The 14,868-nt window shown below is 37.8% G+C and overlaps 1 protein-coding gene across 1 annotated transcript in view; it reads left to right on the forward strand.

Annotated features, from left to right (window-relative positions):
- Positions 1–14,868, forward strand: part of alpl (alkaline phosphatase, biomineralization associated) — a 29,176-nt gene that overhangs the window by 1,889 nt on the left and 12,419 nt on the right. The window contains exons 2-3 of the mRNA XM_026932911.3: positions 10,772–10,890; positions 14,129–14,245. Coding sequence (XP_026788712.1) covers positions 10,803–10,890; positions 14,129–14,245 — 205 coding nt within the window. The 5' untranslated portion in view covers positions 10,772–10,802. The remainder of the gene's footprint in view (positions 1–10,771; positions 10,891–14,128; positions 14,246–14,868) is intronic.

Raw genomic sequence — 14,868 nt, forward strand, 5'->3', positions numbered from 1 at the left:
TAGGCAAGACACTACACATAAACACGACATGAACACGGAAAGTTGTGTAAGCACAAGATCATGGGAAGGAGCAAGACTTAATGAGAGCCCAAGGTGTTTATATACACAGTAATTTATATCCCTGTGACTGTAGACAGCTTAGTAATGAAGGGAGGAGGTGCACTGAGTTTGAACTTATTGGGATGGAGATTTGACATAATAACATTTTTCATATTGCTAATGAATAACTCATCCTACACAATCTACTGTTAAACAATCTGCCTTATGACCTTAAGTGCATTGTAGCTGTAATAGTTACTGGTTTACGGACACAGAGCTGTATTTAGAATTGAGTTACGCACATGTAGTGTGGGTTTAACGCCAAAATTGTGCATAAATATTCAGACCCTCAGACATAACTACAGACTTAAGCGCTACTCTGAGAGCTTGCATGGGATTGCACATATTAGGCTTATTTTTTAAAAATTTTTTGAATTAAATGGTTTGTTGTGTTTATGGTGCGTCAGATTATATTTGACAGCAAAGAAGGCTATCTGCTTCAGTCCGCATTTTCTATCCCTTGATTTTTTTTTTTTTTTTTTTGAATCTAAAGGCAAGAGTTTGTGTTTAAACAGTGGTGCTGAAATGCCCCATCTTTCTTGACGTACCTTCTGGAATTACGTCGCAGACTCTGAAAATGACCCGAGATAAAATGATGGTCAGTTAATTGGTGTTGCCATATTAATGCAGTTTAGGACATTGGTGTTAATATGCATACTGGCTGCATTATATATGATTTCTGGCGATTGTTGACTATGCAACTGTTTTCACATTATTTGTTTTGCATCCTTAGTATATTATAGTCCTACAGTAGTATACAGTATATTGCAAATACATGATGTATCTAACAAACAATATAATGTAATTTGTTTGTCATGTAATGCGAGTGGAGACGGATGCAATTGCAGTATACAACGTTTATTGAGAGGCAATTCAATTCAATTCAATTTTATTTGTATAGCGCTTTTAACAATGGACATTGTCACAAAGCAGCTTTACAGAAATAAATGGATTCACAAAAATATATTGTAAATATTTGAATTTATCACTGTGAATTTATCCCTAATGAGCAAGCCGGTGGCGAAGGTGGCAAGGAAAAACTCCCCGAGATGATATGAGGAAGAAACCTTGAGAGGAACCAGGCTCATAAGGGAACCCATCCTCATCTGGGTGCAACGGATAGTGCGATTATAAATAAATCCTTTCTATTATTGTGTACTATATGGACAAATAGTGCAACTGTGCAACCAATAAATTCATCACAGCTTTTGCAAGAAGTCCGGCTGGTTAAAATCTATCCACTGTCCACTGATGGAGTCCTGAGTACGAAGCTGCTCGTGGCAACTGCAGCCCCAAAGCCACTACAGCAATCGCAGTCCCAAGCCATTACAGTACAGCTCCCCATATGTGATCCCCATGCCATCTCCACAGCCCCCAGGTGGCGCCATCCCCAGCAATCCAAACAGTTCTTCAGGTAGTCCATATGGGGCCACCCCCAGCAGCAGCGAGTGAACTCAACCGATGAGAACTCCAACCAGAAGTAGGGCATCAGGATGGGTCAGGCAGCGAGGAGGAGCAGAAGGGGTCAGGATCACTGGCATCACTGGCATCTCAGAAGTAGCATGTGTAGCTCGACAGAGCGTGAGGGAGAGAGAGAGATGGAGAGAAAGGAAGAGATTGTTAGGTGAGCTTTTGTCCTCTAATGGTTAAGCACGATGTACTTTGCATGCAGAGTGCAAGCAGGGACTCCGGCAAGACTAGCTATGACAGCATAACTAAAAGGGAGAGCCAGAAGCTAACACAGACATGAGGGCACCCTGGGACATAAGGCAGCCAGCCACTCCACCGTCGACAAACCTGAGTGAACGTGTGAGAGTGGGGGGGTGACAGCATCCAAACATCCCAGTTCGCCACAACACTCTATGCCTATGAAACCCTCCAGACCTGGACCTGTACCTAAGAAAACTATTCACAAAAGGCTTGACTAAACAAATATGTTTTCTGCCTAGACTTAACACTGAGACACTGAGACTGTGTCTGAGCCCCGAACACTAAGTGGAAGGCTGTTCCATAACTGTGGGGCTTTGTAAGAGAAAGCTCTACCCCCAGCTGTAGCCCGCATTATTTGAGGTACCAACAAATAGCCTGCACCTTTTGATCTGAGTAGGCGTGACGGATCATAAAAGACCAAAAGTTCGCTCAGGTACTGTGGCGCGAGACCATTTAGTGCTTTATAGGTCAATAGTAGTATTTTATAATCAATACGAAATTTGATTGGGAGCCAATGCAGTGTGGATAAGATAGGGGTGATGTGGTCATATCTTCTGGTTCTAGTAAGGACTCTCGCTGCTGCATTCTGGACTAACTGGAGCTTGTTTATGCATCTACTGGAACATCCAGACAGTAAGGCATTACAATAATCCAACCTAGAGGTAACAAAAGCATGAACTAATTTTTCTGCATCGTGTAGTGACAATATATTTCTTATTTTAGCAATATTTCTGAGATGAAAGAAAGCAATCCTAGTTATATTATCTACATGAGCTTCAAAAGAAAGACTAGAGTCGATAATCACACCAAGGTCTTTTACTGCTGCACATGATGAAACAGAAAGGTCATCCAGAGTTATTATGTAATCAGAAAGCTTTCTTCTAGCTGCATGTGGTCCTAGTACAAGTACTTCTGTCTTGTCAGAATTAAGTAAGAGAAAGTTAATAAGCATCCAGTTTCTAATGTCTTTTACACATTCCTCAACTTTATTAAGCTGGTGTCTGTCATCTGGCTTTGCTGAAACATACAACTGTGTGTCATCAGCGTAACAGTGGAAGCTAATACCATGCTTACGGATAATTTTACCCAGAGGTAGCATATATAGAGAAAAGAGCAGTGGGCCTAAAACAGAGCCTTGCGGGACACCAAACTTTACCTTAGTATGAGAAGAGAAGTCACCAATTACGTTTACAAACTGATAACGATCAGTCAAATAAGACCTGAGCCAGGAGAGGGCCGTTCCCTTAATGCCTACTACATTTTCTAGTCTATCGAGGAGAATAGCATGATCAATGGAATCAAAAGCTGCACTAAGGTCAAGCAGCACCAGCAAGGAGACACAACCCTGAGGCAGGCAGACAAATTTAAAAATGAAGCCAAACACATAGTGGAAAAACAGGCACAGGATCTGGCGTTCAGCAAACAGGCATAACTAGGCAAAACAAACACGAGAATCAGGAAACAGACGAGAAGACAAAAACTGGAGCGAACACACAGAACAATACGGCTAGGTAAAATCAGGCGGCGATACACTGAACAATACAACGAGAAGAACAAAGACACACTGGGGGGTATAAATATACAAACTAATCAAGGGCAAATTAGGAACAATGATGACACAATGGGACACAGCCAATGACAGGACATTGGTGGAGACAGGACATGAACCAAATCAAAACACACATGTGAAAGTATACAAAGTTCTGTCAACCCGGAAGCGTGCGCTGTTGGGCTACAGGTAGCTTAAACACTCTGAGCGCTCCGGCATGCAGCGTGAGGAGCAATACCTGACATTGTTAAAAGTTTATGCTAATAGAACTTAGAAAAGTCCTATTAGACTTTTCTTTTGAGTACTATATGAAAGTCAAGATTTAAAATAAAATATGAAAAAATAACAATACTAATAATATTATATTATTAAAAATTTTAATATTAATATTCTAAGAAAAAAATAACATTAGAAGTGCATTTGAGTCTAATTTTTACTGTGATTGCCCAAAGGGAGTGTGATATAAATCAGTTTCACTGATCAGGACAGCATTATTCTATTCATGAGGAAAAATTACATCACACGTTTCCTGTGTGAAAATATGCAGGCTGTTGACGGTTACCTAGCATGTCATGCATAAGGAGTTCTGGAAATCTCTCAACATTCTTTTCTCTTGGGCATGTCAGTGCTATGGTAAGAGGTGGTGCTATGTGAGCATCACTTTGCAAGACAAGAGCTAATACGACTGCCTCAATCAGATCATATTAACCCTAATCCTCCCTTGTAATCATCCTTATGTGTATGCACCTGCATCTTGGGGCTTGAATAGGTCTGCAGCCTGAATGGGGTGGATCTCCTCTATACCCCAATTGGATTGTATACTTAACTCCCTGTTTTGTGAGTAACCTGTCTGCTGATGCCATGAATCAAGAAGAAGTCTGGGTTGCGGTGACTGCCTTTTTCTCGGGAGCGCTGGTCCTCTGTGTGCTCGCATTACTCTGCTTCTTCACATGCCGACTAGCATCTAGAGTGGTTCCTCTTGGAACACCACTGCGTTTCTGAACGTGAACTGGGTAAATTTAGCCCTAGAGTCATACTTTTTTTTTTTTTTTTTTTTTTTTTTTTTACATATTCTCCAAAATCACTGCAATGCTGCATGCTTATTAGATGGCTAGACTCACACATCTGGTGTTTGAGAGAAGCTGGTCTGGTGAATATGTACAGGATGCTCATGTAGATTGTCAGTCAAAAGTTTAAGAACACCTTGAGTTTTTTTTCTTTTTTGTTTTAAATTTCATTCCATTTAATCACAAAACATGGTGGTATATCAAAGTAATTAAATAATGGCACAAGTGTTTGATTATCTTTGTTTTTGAACACATCTTAACTGGCCACCCTGACTTAGTTTTGTAACTACACAACTATTATTGTTAAATAATTGCTGAATGGAAGGTAATGAATAATATGAATAAATAATTAATAAGCTGAGAGTTTAAGAGGATAACGCCAAGTGCACTTCGAGCCCTATAGAAAAAAAGGAGGAGAAAAAAGTGCTAGGCTCAAGATACTCATATGTTGTGTGCTAATAGTGACACATCAAGATCTAGGTCTTTTTTTTTTTAAATTACATCGAGATAATTTCCAGTAAAATAAATAGTTACACACATTTCTCAATCCAACAATGCATAATTAAATTTTATCATTAGTAAATACTTTTTTTAAAATCAGCAATTACTTGCAGTAATTGTCCATTATTTGTTTAACCAAAAATGCTAAAATGTAGGATAGTTGAAATCCTTTGACTCAAAGCGTATACCATGTTACACGTAGTGCTTCTCCACTGAATGGAGCATTGTGTGCCTCTCTCTCTCTCTCTCTGTGTGTGTGTGTGTGTGTGTGAAAGAGAGAGATAGAGAGTAGGCAAATAGTGTCCACTTAATCAGCTTTGTCATCCTTATTAACCTACTCAGAGCATTGCCATTCAAACTCATTAAAGTGACCTTTACTGAAGAGCCATTCCATAAAAGGGTTCCCTCTCACTTTTATAAAGATAAAATCTTAACTGATCTCTCTTGTAAATTTTTGAAAGGCGTCTGAGGAAAAAACATTTTGAGGGATAAGACGTTTACAGTCTGAAGCTATACAGATTCCCTTTTCTACAAGTGATTCACTTTAATGACTATGAATGAATCGTGGAGCTTCATGCAACAAATCATGCGTTCATAGGAAAAATATAAAAAAGAAACATCTTAGCATGCCTAAGTCCTTAATAAATCAGTGTCGTTCTCTTGTGTAGAGATGAGATGACAATAGATTTGCCTGTAACGTCCATTTTCAGAGGTCAATCAAAAATTGACAAGAAAGATTAATTGAAATGCGAGCTTTCAAAAAGTAGAAAGGTATCTTTTTTTAATTATTCAGATCTATTTACAAATGTAAGTTAATTAATTTGCAACCTTGTTTGTTTAACAGCAGAGACAGTATGGAGTAGAGACAGGCCACTGCTTAAAATATGAATGGGGCAGCATATAACGCTCAGTATGGTTGCTGTGTTACATAAGTTGCCTCGGTATAAAGACCTGATTGCCTTGTGGGTTAAGATGTGTGTGGTTAGCACTGCTCTCCTTTTGTGTTTTAAATCGTCATGTGCTTGTCTATCTGTGTGCTTTTTTTTTTTAATGATACTAGTCTTATCTCCACCCGGTCCTGCCATTGGTATGTTTGAAATATGGAGAAATATTCTTCTGTGATTCTGTCTGCCTGGGATTTGACCTGCACCTGGAATTATGATGATGAATACTATGTTTACTCTGATAAACTACACGCTGATTTTACACACTTATATTCTGCCTCTGCATACACCTTACACGTACACTAACCTAAGCATACATAAAGATGCTTTGTTTCATTAGTTATGGAGAAACGGGCACGAGCAGTAGCTATAGCAATCTGAAAAATATTTTTTTTCCTCTCATTTGTGCTCATGGCTCTGTATGGCTTTTTGTCAGATTTTAACAGTGATTTCAAATCTGTGTTTGAAAGAGATGTTCACAAGTAATAAAATGCAAGTCCAAGTAGTGAATCTTTACCGTAGAGTCCACATCAAGTTTCGAGTCTTTATCCTAGAGTCCAAGTGTGCATCTAGGTCGTGAATCAGTATATCGTGTACGCGAGTTCGGGCACTGGTAAGGACCCTGGCTCACTACACACTGGGACACTGATGACTCAATTTCCGGTGACATGACTACATACTCGCATTGTAAAACGTCACCACTGGCATTTATCAAAAACAGTCAGGACTGATATCTTTCTGACATTATATGTCATATAAATTTGTTAGCTTAATCACACACGTTTCTGTCGTAGTACTTCAAGCAGGATTGTAGGCAAGCTAGTGGATTTTTTTAAAATCATTAAACACTTAAAAGTCATTAGACTCAAACAAACCGTATATAGAATGTCAAATAAATTTAAAAATCACTAACGTAAGTAATCATTTTTGAGCTACAACAATGATAATAAGCTACTTAAATTTGTAGACGAAGTTGACTGAGGGTTTTCTGCCATTTTTTTTGAGCTGAGAGGCTTTGGAAAATATGACGTCATTTACAGTGAGGGAACATGGTGAGGATCGATTCTCCCTGGATTTTGCGGTGCATTTTGGGAATTTTTAGGAAGTAAATGTTCCAGTGCACTGGAAGGATTTTTCGATTGAGACAGCCTTTAAAATGGCTTGGGTCCTGGCATTCATGTGGATGGTACTTTGACATGTACCACATACCTAAACATTGCTGCAGACCAAGTACACCCCTTCATGGCAATGGTATTCCCTAACGGCAGTGGCCTCTCTCATAGGGACAATGCGCCCTGCCACACTGCAAAAACTGTTCAGGAATGGTTTGAGGAACATGACAGAGTTCAGGGTGTTGACTTGGCCTCCAAATTCTCCAAATCTCAATCCAATCGAGCATGTGTGTTATGTTCTGGACAAACAAGTCAGTGGAGGCCCCACCTCGTAAATTACAGGAAGTAAAGGATCTGTTGCTAACATCATGATGCCAGATACCACAGCACAGCTTCAGAGGTCTTGTGGAGTCCATGCCTCACAAGGAGGACCTACAAAATATTAGGCAGGTGGCACTGAGTTGTCTAATCAGTGGGAGAGAGTGATAAAGGAGCGGCTGGAAACACCTGAGAGAGAGAGATGCACGTGTGTTTTATGTTTGTGTTACGTTTGTGGTTTATGTTATGGTTGAGTTTTGTTTAATAATAAACTTTACATTGGAGTTCAGTCGGTTCCCGCCTCCTCCTTGCTTGTCTTTGAAGTTCGTTACATTGGTGCCGAAACCCGGGAGGGAGGAGGGACACACTGTCGGAGAGCGCTCGCTGCAGTGGGAGGATCGTGGCGCCGAGAAAGTGTGGTGCTGGAGAGGATGGAGGAGTCGCTGCCGTCTGCCCAAAAAGGGGAGGAGTATTTGTTCCTGAAACGTCTGCCAATACCAACACAAGAAATCACGAAATGGTTCTAAGTGCTAAATCTTCTAGCCTTACTAAAATAAACAGTAGGTGCAGATATTTAGTTCAAATGTTACCAAATGTAGCATGTAGGTCAACCACCTTTGATAAATATGCCATGAATATGTCATGGTAAATGCTAATATCTGCTGGTGTGAACAGAGGGATGTCTCGTTAACAAACAGTAACATCGCTTTGACGCTAATGTCTGGGTGTGTTTTCAAGTGTCTTATGAAGTTCGATGTAGTTGATCCAGTGTCTTTGATTTTCTTCCTACATTCTTTACACGTTGCAGTGCTTCTGTTATCACGTATGGCGCTCCTGCCCAAGCCATGATGCAATACTCAGTTTACACTGGCGCAAGCAGGTGCACTTTGTGATGTGTCACTACGTTGGGGGGTGGGGTGGTGCTGGGGAGGGTGTAGCCCAAAATAAATAAATGAAATATGCAAAATTTATCTCAGACTTGAGATTCAATAGAAAACAAGAAGGTGGTGGTCTCTTTGGTCAGTGAAAAATGGAGGAGCTGCTAATAAATTAAGTTTAATTAAAGTTTAATTAATTTAAGTTTAATTAAAATGAATAAGTATTATCATAATCCATATTGGTTACTTTTGGTTACTGCGGTTAAGGTTAGGGTTAGATTTAGGTGCAGCATAGTGTTAATTAGCTGCATTAATAAAATGTTAATGGAAGGTTCTCGCAAGTACAGTCAAATGTGTGTGTGTGTGTGTGTGTGTGTGAGAGAGAGAGAGAGAGAGAGAGAGAGAGAAATGTTCAGTTAATGAGCTTTGCCGTTCTCATTACTTTTCTCAGCAGTGACACTCAATCTCATTAAATTTGACCTTGCGTAAAGGGTCTTTCTAGAAAAGGGCGTCATTTCATTTTTGAAAAGATGACATTGCATATAATTTTTCTTGTCAATTATTGAAAGTCTTCTTGAAAGAATTAATTTTTGAAGTAATAGGAAACTGTGCTTTCTCAGGCTGTATAAGTTCACTCCTTACTAGAGATTTTCTTAAACAATCACGCCACCAGACTCTCAGACAATGATTGTGTGTTGATCAGGAAAAGGATGTCAGCATGTCACAGCAAGTCCTATAAGCCTCTTTTTTCCTCATTCCATTAAAGCACCTGCAATGAGGATTTATTACTACAATGTCACGCATCAGTATTCAGCCTTTAGATGTAACTCTGGACTTAAGTACTATTCAGAAGTTGCGTAAGAACTACACATGCACGTTTAGTTTGCATAAAACAGGCATGCCTGAGTCATGCACAAATCTGAACTTGAACTTAAGCACATTTTTCCTGCGTGATATCAACTCGAGTGAAGAGTAGTATTATGTCCAGCACCACTGTCTGACAGTTTGATGTAATCACAATATGTCATGCTGAAATGTATGTTTTGGGAATAGCCCAAAACACATTAGAGCCAATATTAAATACATAAATATGACAATACTAATGAATTCATTCATCTTCAGTAACCACTTTATTACAATACAGGTCACGGCAAATCCAGAGCCAATCCTGGCAGTTCCAAGAATTCACCCCAGTCCATCATTCACACACATTTACACCTAGGGGTACTTTAGTATAGTCAATCCACCTTCTAGCACCTTCTATAAAACTTGAGAAACTCATGTCACCTGAGCATAGGATTGAACCCTGGACCCTAGAGCTGTGAGGCAGCAACAGTACCCACTATGCCAACATGCTACCCATGCTAGTAAGTAATTAATTAATTACTAACAGGAATTAATTAATAACAGTAAATAATGGTTAGTAAATAATCCCCTCTGTTAGTTTGGAGGAGACAACATCTTAATTTAAGACATTACTAAGAAAACTAGAAAACAAATTTTTATGGATAAAATAAAAGTGAGTTGTAAGTGTAGCGGATGCGTGATTAATCAGCTTAACCATCAAACTGTGGCACATTTTCTTTACAGGAGCGTGCACCAAATTAACAAAAACATTTTTTTTATTTGACAACTCAAAAGAGCAAATTAAAAGTGTGATAAATAAGCCTTCATCTCACACACATTATGATTTCATGACCTTGATTTAATATTTTGTGGCTTTAAATTGTGCACATGGTATAAATGCCAGGACACAATATAAAAACAAAATACAAAATAATACAATGTGCTGGATCAAGTTCTATTTTATAATCTACTGAATAACAAGTGTGGAAACCATATTGCTAAAATAAATCAAATTTGCACTGATTGTTACTACTAGTAGATGTCAGAATTACTACTACTGGCAACGTCCTAGACTACTATTAGATTTATTTCGATGCTTGCCATCATCTCATTCATGCAGTATATCATTGTTTTAGGCTTTTAAATTTGATTTTAAAATTGTGTTTTTTATGTAACATCGCATTACGAAAAATTGAAAAAATGCTATTTTCTTCTTCATCCCTCATTTTCTTTCCCTGATTTTTTTTTCTGTTGCTTTTGACATAAAAAATCCCCTTTTTTTAAACTAAAAGGGGCCCAAGGTAAGAGTAGGTTAATTTTTAATTCTGTTTTTCATTATGCCTTGCTTCATTATGAAGTCTGCTTGAACTGATACACAGGTTATAAGCTTTTTTTCTGTGCCAATTTTCGTTTTTCAGTACTTTCATTTCTTACTCATTTTCCTGACAATACTTTCAACATTTTCCAAGTCAAGCTCGAGGGTTCCGGGAGTTTACTGCCTTCCTGACCTTTAATTAAACAAGATAACAATTACAATATACATGGAAATTATGGCTCCTTTCAGGAGAGAAAGTTTTAAATCTTTGCACTGACATTTAGAATAGCCATAAGGTTGCATACTTCATTACATGCTTATTATAAATGTACACCAGCAGGCTAGAAGATCTTTAATTAAATGAGATGATGTCAGCAGTAATATGACATGCCTTCCAGCATCACATGTCTAAATCTCTTATCTTTGTTCTAGGAGAAGACTTGAAAGCCTTGACGCCTGAGAAATGATGTATAAAGAGAGCATGATTAAGGCTATTACACTCATCTTGTCTTGCCTGCTCTGGCAAGTCCAGGGGAAGCCACTATTTCCTGGTGAGCAGCACTACTTTTTTATACTTTGGGTGCTTTCATGTGCGCAGAGTTTAGTCCATTTGAATTGAACCCTAGTGCAGGTTGTTTAGGAAGACGAGACCACAGCAGTCGCACTCAGATGCAGGTAAAAAATAAATCGTCTGGGTGGTTTCAGTTCTGCTCAGTTCAGTTCTTCCAAGTGAACTCTAGAGCAGTTTGATTGCAGTGGTTCAATGGTTCAACTCTGAATCGAACCAGCTGCAGGAAGTGCAGTAGACATATCATGTATTTGGTGTGTGGGCTCCATTTCTGTGTACATCTGAGCTGCTAAACTGATTTGTGAGGCAGAAACTGAGCCACAAAGACAGAGCTCTAGTGCTGCAGAAATACCATATGTTCTAGACATTTGAACCAATTAACGAAAAGAGAAAATAAATGCTGGATGTGATACAGAAAATGTTTTAAACTAGTTATTTATATAATTATCAAGTAATTTATTGAGCTTTGTGCTTGGGTGATTTGGCAAAGGTTATTTATTCTTTTTTGTCATGGCATTTCTGGCAAGTGAATGAAAGAGTTTTATGTTTTAAGACCTACAGTGGATATACAAAATCCACAAACCCTTGTTAAAATGGCAGGTTTTTGTGATGTAAAAAAATGAAACTAAGATAAATCATGCCAAAAGTTTTTTCACCCTCAATGTGAAATTACAATGTATAAAAATTAAGTGAAAAACAATCTGAAACATTTTTAGGGAAAATAGGAAAAATAAAAAACTTACAACAACCTGGTTGCATAAGTGTGCACACCCTTTTCATACAGCTGTCGAAATTGATCAGGAGAGAGGTACAAAAAAATTTTCAAACATTAAATGTACCATGGAACACTGTGAAGGCCAGCATCAACAAGTGGAGAAAATGGAGCACCACAGTGACATTACCAAGAACAGGACATCCCCGCCAAAATTTATAAATGGACAAGACAAAAACTTAACAGGGAGGCTGCCAAGAGACCAACGGCAACATTAAAGTAGTGCAGGAATATCCGAAAAGTACTGATTACTCTCTGCATGTGACAACAATGTCTCATATTATTCACATGCCTGGGCTATGGGGTAGGGCAGCTAGACGGAAGCCCTTTCTCACCAAAAAAAGAAAACACATCCAAGCTCAACTAAATCACCCCAGACTATGTGGCAAAATATGTTACAGTCTGATGAGACCAATTCCAAAAGGTATAATAATTCCATAATTCCAAAAGGTATGTGTGGGAAAAAAAGCACATCGCTAAAAGAACACCAAACCCTTGGTGCAGCATGGTGGTGGCAGCATCATGCTTTATGGCTGCTTTTCTTCATCCAGAACTGGAGCTGACAGACTCTTAGCCAAAAAGACTGAGTGGTGTAATATAATCAAAAGGTGCTTCAACAAAGTATTAGTTTAAGGGTGTGCACACTTATGCAACTAGGTTATTGTAAGTTTTTTATTTTTCTTATTTTTCCCTAAAACGTTTCTGATTGTTTTTCACTTAATTTTTATACAGTGTAATTTCACATTGAGGGTGGAAAAAGTTCTGACATGATTTATCTTGGTTTCATTTTTTTTTACATCACAAAAAACTGCTATTGTAACAGGGGTGTGTAGACTTTTTGTATCCACTGTACATGTCCCTCAGTTGTTTTGCTTTTTGGTTCTTTTAACTTTGTGGAGTATGAAACCAAACCAAATGAAATGGCAAACAATTTAAGTATCAAATTTCGCTCTGATTCAGACTCATCAAATGGATTAATAGGTATGAAAACACTCCTAGGGAGTTTTCTCTTATGCAGTATTTAGATAGTTTGAATTGAACCCTGATGCGTTTTCCCCCTTGGTGCAATTTGTTTAGGTAGATGAGTACACAGCAGTTGCACTCTCATCTGGACCAAAACAACTGCTCTAAGAATGTCTGAGTGAGGTGGTTGACTTACTGTGAGACAATGATTCAACCCAACTGCAGGAAGTAAAACAAACATACTATTTACTTTGGATTGTGGACACCATTTTTGTGTCAAAACAAGCTGCTAATATGAGCCTCAAGACATTGTGTTTTGGACATTTGGACTGATAACGGAAAGAGAAATTAAATGGTGGATGCGATACACGAACCATTTCAGATTTTTATATATAATTATCTAATCAGTTATTTAAGCACTGGATCCGTGTTCTCTGTGCTTAGATGATTCTTGTGATTTCTACACACACTTGGAAAAGGTTTGTTTAAATTTTTCTATATTTCTGACCAGAGTTTTTTTTTGAAAATACACTTTCAGCCCTATACACCCATCAGCTAATGTTTTTTGCTTTTTTTAAATTTAAATATATACAGTATGAAATCAATCCAGACCGAGTAGCAAACAGACCAGAAGTATCAATTCCCATATACACAAACAGACTAGTAGGTGTAAAAACACCCTTAATTATATTTTGACTCCATCTGATACATCAGTATGACTAAATGCTGTAATAAGGAAATCTGTAACAGATATAATAATGGCTTAACAACAAATCTCTAGATGTGTGATTTTTTTTTAAAACAGTGGACTCTTTTGACCAAATTGTATTTTTAAAAAATGACAAACTACTGAGTTTTCACTGTAAGAAGTTGATTTAAAAACCTTATTGCCACTTCCCAGACTACATAATAAAACCTGTAAAAATAATATGTGTCATTTGATCACATTATCTTTGAAGAACTTGGTAGCTTGTAAATTTTGGCATTAGGTTGTATTGTTACTGTAAAAATGTTTTGCTTACTTTGCATCATTCCAAAAAGTGAATGGACTCTGCAGTCTCAGGCCACTGTACGTCCCAGTGGGAATGATAACAAACTTTTACCCTGCCATCATGTGCTGATTTATGTTTACGCATGTTATTCACTGATAAGAGGCTTAAAGCCCCTGCAAAAGGCAGAGAGATTATTATTTCTGCTGCCATGTCATTTTCCTACTGGGTTCACTGATGATACAGGACTTTAGTGGTTATGTCATGTCTTGTCTTGAAAATGGTATAGGTGACATAATGATTTATGTCCTAATTACATTTTTTTGGAGACACAACCTTTTTATTTTGACATTGGAAAATATGAAAAATTTGTGATAAACATTTACGTTGCTGAAATTGAAGGCATCATGTTCAGGTTTTTCACACATTGTAGTGTGTTTATCTGTGTCAATGTACTGTATAGCCAAAGTCAAAATGATATGATTGATGCTCTGCAGAACAGGAGAAGGATCCTGAATTCTGGAACTCATGGGCACAACGTACTCTGGTGAAGGCTCTGGGGGAGGAGCGCAACACAAACATTGCCAAGAATCTTATCCTCTTCCTGGGAGATGGTAAGTGAAATTAGTGGTACTGCAAATCTGTTTCTCTCATATAATTTATTTTAGATTTTTTAAAGCTAGAAATTTATGGTTGGATGCAAAAATCTGAGTTCACTTCTGATACTTGTATTTTGCATTATTTCTGAGAAAAATGACTACAAATGTTTTGTCAGATTGCATTATGTTTACTAATATTTTCCCACTAATATAGTCAAAATTATTTGTAATATTAAATACTTTATTAAAAATAATCATTATTATTTGGTATGACTACCATTTGTCTTACTCAGCCATGGAGTCATTGATAGAGCCTAACAGTTAAGAGAAAAGTAAGTAGAAAATTGTGTGCAACTGAATTTTAAGATCTATTTCAATTTCTCAAACTAAAAAAGGTGTATCTCTTTCAAAACTCCATTCATTTGTTCATTCATTCATTCATCTTTAGAAAGCACTTTATCCTGTTCAGGGTTATGGTGGATCCAGAGCCTATCCCAGGAACACTGGGTGCGAGGGTTAATTTATTATCAACACATTAGTCTGGAGTTACTATGTCTTGGGAATGTCATTTTGATTCCCTAGTACTGCTAATCTGTATGTCCATTAATAATTCAACATCCATTATAAGAGGTTTAAAC

Source organism: Pangasianodon hypophthalmus, chromosome 20 (genome assembly GCF_027358585.1).
Source record: "Pangasianodon hypophthalmus isolate fPanHyp1 chromosome 20, fPanHyp1.pri, whole genome shotgun sequence".
Taxonomy (NCBI): Eukaryota; Metazoa; Chordata; class Actinopteri; order Siluriformes; family Pangasiidae; genus Pangasianodon; species Pangasianodon hypophthalmus.